Genomic DNA, 8893 nt, shown 5'->3' on the forward strand with positions numbered 1-8893 from the left:
ATGATTCGATTCCATAAAGAAACATGCTAACAAGTCAATTAAACTTTTTAATATCACTTCAAATCACTAAATCTGTTTGATTCCTTATCGTCTGTGTTACTTTGGAACAGATCTGCTAAACCCGGCGTAAAACTCAAGCTATGTCCGAATTATCACCCGAATCCATAACTACTAAAAAACTATATGTTGCGGGAATATATAGTGGGATTTATAAAGCAATTCGGACACAAAGCACACTAATAATGTGGATAGTTTATTAAAAAATTACATTTAAACACATTTTTTTGCGAAAATTGTTTGACCGCAGTGAATTGTGGTCTATATTTGCTAATGTAGCGAGCACAATTGCACGCCAGTTTTTTGCAAAGACTTCTTGGAAAGTTCTAGTTAATTCGATTTGGAATAATAGATAAACGGTAAATGGCAAATGTACTATATAGGTCACCATGTAGGGCACCTCCAGCTAAACTCTGCAAAAATCTGTGACTAATGCTCCAAAAAAAAAAAAAAGTTAAGGGTTTTTGTCAAACTTTGTCTTTTCTCTTCCTGTTGTGTCTCTACTGTCTTTGACACAACAAGGCGTCCATCCCAAGATTAAATCAGGTCAGTAACGACTGGTCTGGAAGTCTGCAGCTGGTTTGTCCTTTAGATATTTTATTTTTATTGGTTAAAATTGGTTAAAACGTCAATGTCATTTCTAGCTTTAAATGCCAATTGAATAATAAATATCTAGATCAGGGTGTTAAACTCGATCACACAGGGAGCTAAAATCTCAAAACACACAGTAGGAAGAACATTTATTGAAAATAAAAATAAAAAATAGATTGTTAAAACTTTTAGAGTTAAAAAACAACTTTTTAAACATAAATATGAATTTTTAAAATGCAGGAATATTATTCCATAATAAACCAACTTAAACCTTAAATAACTTTCAATATTTTACTCTCCATAAAAGTATATATTTTTCAAAATTATGCAAGTTAAAAATAAAGTAAATGTTTTAAAAAAATCTTCCAATTTCTTTACTTTTGTGTCATTTTATATAAAAAAACTAAAATTATAAAAAAAAAAATATTATTATTTTTTTTTATTCTTCTCCTTTGAGGATAAACAGCAGATTCTTTTCTTGGTGTTTGTTACATTTGCATGCTATCAGGATCAGATGTTTCTTCATTCCGACAGGAAGTGACTCTGTGTTTGAGTCTTTCCTTCCTGTCTCCTCACAGCTCTCGTCACATTAGAGCAAACATGCAGAAGAACAAAAGAAATGTTTTTTTGAATCCAGTTTGAAGTCGTTCTGACAGAATCCATTTTGGCCAAAATGCTTCCTGGAGTCCTGAAAATGATGACTCAGCCAAATCTTTTCAATTAGCGATGGTGTGGCAGAGTCATTAGAAAGAGCGATGTTGCTCTTCTGTCCTACTTTCCACATTATCTTTAAAACAGAAGCCATTAAGCATTTTCCGTGACTGAAGTGCCGCTGGAATTAGGACAAAGAGCGAGGAGGAGCCGGGCGTCCGGGGTCGTTGGCCTCTGATAGGGGGACGGGTAAACTGATGTCCCTGATGTCTGCAGGACGAGAGGACGAGGTGGGAAACGGGGAAAAAACTGTTTCTTAACGTCACAGAAACCACATGGTGTCTAAAGTAACAAAATTCACCAAAGTTAATCGACAAATTCATACAAGACTAATATCAAAATACAATCATCTCCAGCTTCATCTTCTTCTGCAGTCAAGCTCGAGTTTGTCCGTCTGAGGATGAAATTCTTCAGTTTCTTCATCTGCAGACACACAGTGATGCATTCCTGCCTCATGTTTCTCCCTGACACCTTTTCATTTAATTTCCCAGCCTCGGATGAATAAAGTATTTCTATTCTAATATTGTCATGAATTTAACCTGAAAAGAATACATTTTACACTTCTAACCTTCTATTTTATTCACCTTTTCCTGTTAAAGTTCAGGTGGAAAAAGTTGACATTTAGTTAAAACCCAATACTGGTATATGAAATATGACGGAGTATTAGGGCCAGATTACAAATAAATAAGAAACAAATTAAATTACGGTTTTAAATCTTGTAAATTTACGAGATAAAATGTGTAACTGTTCAGTTACAAGGATACATTTATGATTTTTTTTCTTAAATATATGTGTTTTAAAGTTGTAAATTTATGAGAAAAAGTTGTAACTGTTAAACTAAAAGAATAAAGTTGTATATCTATTAAATAAAAAGTCACTGGCTAAATTTATGACTTTTTTTCAAAAATTGATGTGTTTTAAAGTTTTAAATTTATTTATAACTTTTAATCTTGTAATATTACTCTTTTGTGGCCCTAATTCTCTGCTGTAATAAAAATATTTCTGCATTTAAAAACAAAATTTCATTAATATTTTTTTATATATGTATTTTTTCTGTTTTTAAACACTTTTATTAGCATTATTGCTTTTTGTGTAAAGAATTTTGTGTTTAAAAAGCATTAAACAAGTGAATAAAGTTTAAAAACTTTAGCTGGTTATGTCCTGTTTTGTGGTTTATTTTTTCTGAGGTTCATAAACTTTATTCAGTAAATCAGTCGATAAATGAGTCACTTTATTTATACAGCACTTTTCATTAACTGGTTGTTATGCACAAGGTGCTAAATAAAAAAGACACATATAAACATTAGTTATAACACAAGAAGTCATAAGACACACAAGATAAAAGAAAAACAATGAAAGACAAAAATAGAAAATAAAAGCAACACTGTGGCTAAATTTAAGGAGGGATTGCATGATTAAAAGATAGGGTAAAAACAAAAATAAATAGGCTGATTAAATGATTTATGTAAAAGCTAAGTTGAAGATATGTCTTTAATTTTAATTTACATTTAAAAATCTCCACAGAAGCAGAAACTCTCAGATCCTCAGGTAAACCATGAAACTGAACGGAGGCCTCGCTGTGAGTCCTGCTTCTCACAGTGGGAGGAGAAGCCTGAAGATCTGAGAGTTCTGGAAGGTTTTTTAAGGACTGAGGAGATCAGAGAGGAACGCAGGTCCCAAACCATTCAGACACTTAAAAACTAGGAGAAGAATTATTAAAAAAATCAAAGGAAGTCCTTCTTCTGGCCTTCAGTCGCTCTCATTCAGACCAGAGCGTCTCTCTAAACTGCCCGGCAACAGAAATGTGAGATTACACCTCCAGCTGGTTTCCGCTGCTCCAAACGGCAGTGAGAACTTTCTGTTGGTCTGAAACCACAGGAGAGAGGAAAATGATGAGTCATGGTTTCCTCCTGCAGCCAAGTTTGATGATTTCATCAAAGCAAATCTGCATCAGTAACGTTTGTCCTTTATTTCTTTGTTTCAGTTCACCCCTCCAAGAAGAACCGTCAGACCTGCGTGAGGAAGAGCCTCATCTGCGCCTTCGCCATGGCCTTCATCATCAGCGTCATGCTCATCGCAGCCAATCAGATGCTGAGGAACGGCATGGAGTAGCCCCGCCCACTGCAAGCCTGCATGTGCATGGCAGCGGGTGAGGTACAGCTATGAACTTCAAGGAAGGAGAACCATCATCAGAGATTTTTCCGAGGAAAGCCAGAAGATCGTCTGCAGCTGATCCAAAACCACGAAGCCAGCAGGAGGAGTCCTGCTCCTCCCCCTTTTCTCTGACAGGGACTCTCAAGGGCTGACGCTGCGTTCACTGTCGTCTCCGTTTCCCTGATGCAATAAGAAGAAACCTTTTCCAAAAATCCCTGCAGGAGTTGAGAGCAGAAGGCAAGGTGTCAGAATCGGAGAAGAGACCGGAACTCAAAACTCTTCTCTTTCTGGACCTGTGGGAGGAGCCGACACCTCCTCACGAGCCAGGAGAGCCAATCAGAAGCAGAGAAAGACTTCCTCCTTCTGTCGTCTGTGTCGTTGTGTATCTACATCCTTTACTTTACATCAGGTTCAACCTTTGGATGGACCACGGAAAAACTCAAAATGACTCAATTAAAATAAATATTTACACGAAAAAAACTCAAAAATTAAACATTCGATCAGAAAAACCTGTAAATAGATAAATCTAGAAATGATTCATCCTTCAATCATGAGGTCAAAGCAGAAGAAACATCAAAGCTGATCCCAGTTTGGTTTTATTTCAGTGTTTTAGAATCCAACACAGTGTTTGCACCAACGTCAGGTTATTACTGTTAGCACATGGTTGATATCTCCGCCCCTCAGGTGACCACAGAATTACAATTTAACCATTAAAACGTCACTGAGCTGCTCTTTCACAGGAACAAGTTCAATTCTAGACATTCGATTCCAAAAACACTTCCACAGAAAATCAGTCGTTGGGGATGCAGAGAACGTCTGCAGCACTAAAGCAGATGTTTGTCTTACTTCTCCTCTGATCAGCACAAATCTGACAACATCCAAATGATCCACCTGATGATGTTCTACCAGAGCGGAGGTTCAGCCGCTGCTCTAACCGGAGCTCAGGTGCAACCTTCACTTTACTCATGAACAGGAGGGCGAATACGATGCTGTCAGATCTAAATGTTATTCAAGCAGTTTCTAGAAAATTCTGAGTTCCTCAAAAAAAGCATAAAAAACTTTAAGCTTTTGTCACATGCTGAGGCCCAGGGGTTTATCTGTACGGACGGTTTTTGTGTTGTCCGGCCCGTGGAGGGTCAGAGCTGCATCTTGAAAGCAGCGGATGTGTGTCCTACAGTTTTCTTGAGGCTCATTGACAGTGGAAGGTACTGTTGTGTGTGTTGTAAGGGTATCATGAAGCATTTATAAGACTACTGAGACTACTGTCACATATCCCAAAATGCCACAGCGCGGCGACCTAAATGCAAGTTTTTTAATTAAATTCAATTTTATTTATATAAATTATTGCCTCATTGGGCTTCATGCGGGTAATTTTACAGAAGCAGAAGGCCGATCATAAAATATAAACAATTGCTGATTTCTAAACCAACTAAATAGACTAAATTAAACTGGTTATCCCTGTCCTTAGACTCTCCTTCTCGGTGAGGAAAAACTTCAAAAAAAAAAACCTGATTCAGGAAAAAAAGAAGAAACCTTACGGATGCCTAGATGAAGGAGAGATCCTCTCCCAGGACGGACAGGTGATTTACCAGGACTGTTAAAGAAGAATTAGCCTAAAACTACGTATTTGAATAGAGTTCTGCCAGATAGGACTGGGGGCGGGTGGGGGTGAGGCTCAAAGTCAAGTCGAGCCAGAGGCGAGGTCCACAGCCAAGAACAGGAGCACAGACGATCCACCAGGATCTCCCGCTCCGGAGAGGAGCGGGAGAGAGGAACAACACGTGAATTGCACTGCACCAACGAGGAGAGCAGATAACTAAATTATTAGTACGGCAAAATTATCAGGAGGCAGTCACATTTTTACACGCGGTGGTCACAGAGATTTTAAGAAATAGTTAACGTCAAACAACGACCAGACGATTTTTTGACATCCGTCAGAGGCGGCTGGTCTGGTGGCAGGAAGGCAATAACTGACTGATAAGAGGGGCTTCAGGGTCCCCAAAATCATCTGATGATCGGCCGATTTCACGCTGCCATCCTCATGCCCCCATGTTTCCGTGCTGCCACCTTTCTTGTCAGAAATCCTACAGCAGTAGTGCAGGCCTCTGACGGGGGCAGACATGGACCGAGGTTCCCGGCTGGACGGTCTTGACGGTTCAAAGCCGGAGCTTCACAAAACTCATCATGTCGTTGATAGCATCACAGTGAGTCTGAGATCTGCATTTTGATTAATTTTGGTTGATGCTGACAAGAATACGAAGATGACAAAACATTGTGCTTTCTTGGGAGGCCTGTCTTACTTTTATAACCACGGCAACAATTTTCAAAAATCGTCTGCCGACATGAAATCTTGAAGATTCTGCCGATGCCTCACGCGGTGGCAGTTGAATTTGTGACTGTAGCATCATGACGTATGGATAATGCAGTCCTACTGTGTCCTTAAGTTGCATTTTAACCCGCTGCGATTAGTGCGTCAAATCCACATCTGCCGCCTCTCTTTTGCTGAATGCCAAATTTACTGCTCAAAATGTCCTCGGCGCCCGGTTGTATGTGGGAGGAGCTACTGCCAAAGTTTTTCTGGACTTCATTCGTTGCCACATCATGGAAAACATGGATGATGTTGAGCGAGTAGCTTGGGTTTATATGTTTGGAGAGCTCTACAGAACCTCAGCCATGACGCCGTGTCTGGGTTCACCGGATCATTCAGTCTCTCCTGGTGAGGTCTACTCCACATGCGACGGACGTTTTAAACGTTACTTTGGTCTTTGGTTCAGTTTGAGCTTTAACCCGAGAGGGGAAGAATAAGAATAAAGCTGGAGGATCTTTTCCATTATTGACTTGATAAGAGAAACATCCTAAGCCCATGGAGATGGAACGATCACGGCAGCTAACCGCCCATGCGTCAGCAGAGCCATCTCCACTTCCCTGAGGCCAGGAGAGCTCACTAGCTCTCCCAGACACTATAATTGGCGGAGCTCGCTACGCTGTCCACAGGCGGCTGGCTCGCGTAGGGGGCTTGATCGCTTCAGCTCCATGGGTTCTGTGACAGACTGGTGACTTGTCCAGTTTGTCAAAAGTCACCAGGAAAATCTCCAGCAACCTCACTTTCTAAGCCCTTGCAGTTTTAGAAAATTGATGTAAGTTTAAGTCAAAAACACTCACATCGAGCAGCCATTTTGGATTTTTATTTCAACCTCCTGATCAAATCACTGAAAATGTCCCGTGCCCAAAGCTGAGTCTGTGATTGGTTGATGTGCTGCGTCAACCTCGCCGTGTCTGCCACTCAAATCACCCGTTCAAATAGCACTGCTGCTGAACCGACACGCCCAACACCCAGATCGCACCTCAGGACCTCAGATCACGTCGGTACCTTGACTTAATAATGAAACTCGACGCTCCTGCGGCGCCAATCGCCTCTGGTGTGAATGCAGCAGAACGCCACACTCTGGTTGTTAGTAAGGTGCAAGTACCGGCTCCTGACTGACAGAACGTGAATCCTGCAGGTGAAACGGAAGGATGTCCACACAAACTACACTCGGTTGTCTAATTTCCTCATTTCTAACAGTCAGGCAGCAGCAGTGAACCAGCATTTATCATGTGAACAGCAATAATGGAATCCTTTGTGCAGTTCTCAAGATTTAAGGGTTTTGTAAAAATGAAAAATCCGGATGACACGCTGCGTCTCACCCCGTTCATCTTTATAGGTGTTCACTACAACCTTTGTGTGCACGAACATTTTCTCTCTGCGGGTGATCTGAGTGGTTTGAGACTTCGATATTTCACGTGAGCCACCTGTGTGCCAGTGCATGTAACCAGATCACTTCTGCGTCATTTTTAGAAAATAAAGGACGTTGACACACAGAAACACCCTTAGAGAACATTGATCGCAGATATGGCAAATTTTTATTTGTATTTATTTTGACTTTTTTCTATGATATCAGTTTGTATAAAATGTTGCTTAAACAGCTCAGCAGTCTCTGTTTTTATGACAGATTTTTGATCATTTTAGATTCAGAGATCCTCTATCTCCTCGTCTTTAAAGGGTCAGGAGCTGCTGACATGTTGGAGCTTTGAGTGTGGATTTCATCATGTGTCTGTCCAGAGAAAAACCCTTCGGATCATTTTTGATTTTGTCACTGACAAAAAATGTGAATCTGGTGGATCTCTGGCCTCTGATTGGCTCGAAACTCCTGCAGAGACTCACCTGAGCTTCTAACCCCTATTATCAAGTGCATGTGATCAAATCTATGTCTTCTGTAAATACTGCGTCTTATGTGTCGGTGTGCAGTGTCCTTCTGCGTGCATGACTGTCTGTGCACACCGGGGCTGGAGAGCAGCTGCGCAGACGCTCCCGGAGCATCAGAACGCAGACGGAGAGCGTCTGCTCCGATCCTCTCCCTCCTCTGGATAAAGCCATACCCGTCTGCAGAGGTGACACGTTCATGTGTGAATCAGTGCTGACCTCTGGTGGTGGAAGACTGAAATGCAGGTGATAGCGCCACCTGGAGGCAAAGTGAACTCCCAGCAGTCGTGCTTCTGTCTCTCCACAGTGATTTGTGCATTTCTCATGACAAACATGGACATTAGTCGGCATTATCTTACTAATTTGTGGACATTTTTGATTGTAAATGTTTAAATATTCTCATGACTTTGACTCAGTCGGGATCCGAGTGCAGTCAGCACGTCTTTCTATGATGTAATCGCCACTTTTTATTTCATTTTGGATACTAAAAGCACGCCGAACCTTAAAGATTTATAAATTAAAACAAACGAACGAACATCCAGATTTTGGAAGATGTAATGGCAATAATGAGGAGGATTCCCTGCAGAGCTGTGGTGCAGTGGGAGTCCAGAACCTGACCGCTGGTTTTGGGGAGGGGCCCTGGGGTCTCCATCACGGCCCGGCGGCTGGATGTCACCGTCTCTGATGTACCTTCCTTCACGGCTAATAACTATAAGACAAGCACATTCTATACTCTGCATGTGCAACGTTTAAGCATAGACTAGAAGATGACTCAGCTATAATATTTATTAGATGCATCATTATTATATTGTAAATATGGGATTCTGTACAAAAACAAGAATTGTTGCAATAAAGATGTTTTTTAAGAGTGTCTTCTGTGTTTTTTTAATGAAATCCTCAGCAAACCTTTAAGTATGGAGAGAAAATCGTCTCACTGGATTTGTGTGTAATTCTTGATTTGTAACTCTTACAATACAATTATGGTAATAGTGTGTACTTGCAGTTGTGTATTCACATGTGCATGTGAAAATCAATAACTTACAAAACAATTTACGCACATGCAACTTTAAATTACAGCAGCTTCAAACTAACACATATAAATATTTAAATAGTACGCACCAATCCCTAGATACACAC

At 40.5% G+C, this 8893-nt stretch overlaps 1 protein-coding gene across 3 annotated transcripts in view; it reads left to right on the top strand.

The window, feature by feature from the left end:
- The window catches only part of caln1 (calneuron 1), a 63742-nt gene extending 55115 nt beyond the window's left edge, over positions 1 to 8627 (top strand). For all 3 annotated transcript variants that reach the window (XM_024277698.2, XM_024277697.1, XM_024277696.2), the window contains exon 6: positions 3344 to 8627. In XM_024277698.2, the coding sequence (XP_024133466.1) occupies positions 3344 to 3471 (128 nt within the window). In that variant the 3' untranslated portion in view covers positions 3472 to 8627. The remainder of the gene's footprint in view (positions 1 to 3343) is intronic.
- The last annotated feature ends 266 nt before the right edge of the window (positions 8628 to 8893 follow it).

The sequence above is a fragment of the Oryzias melastigma genome, linkage group LG13, assembly GCF_002922805.2.
Source record: "Oryzias melastigma strain HK-1 linkage group LG13, ASM292280v2, whole genome shotgun sequence".
Classification (NCBI taxonomy): Eukaryota; Metazoa; Chordata; class Actinopteri; order Beloniformes; family Adrianichthyidae; genus Oryzias; species Oryzias melastigma.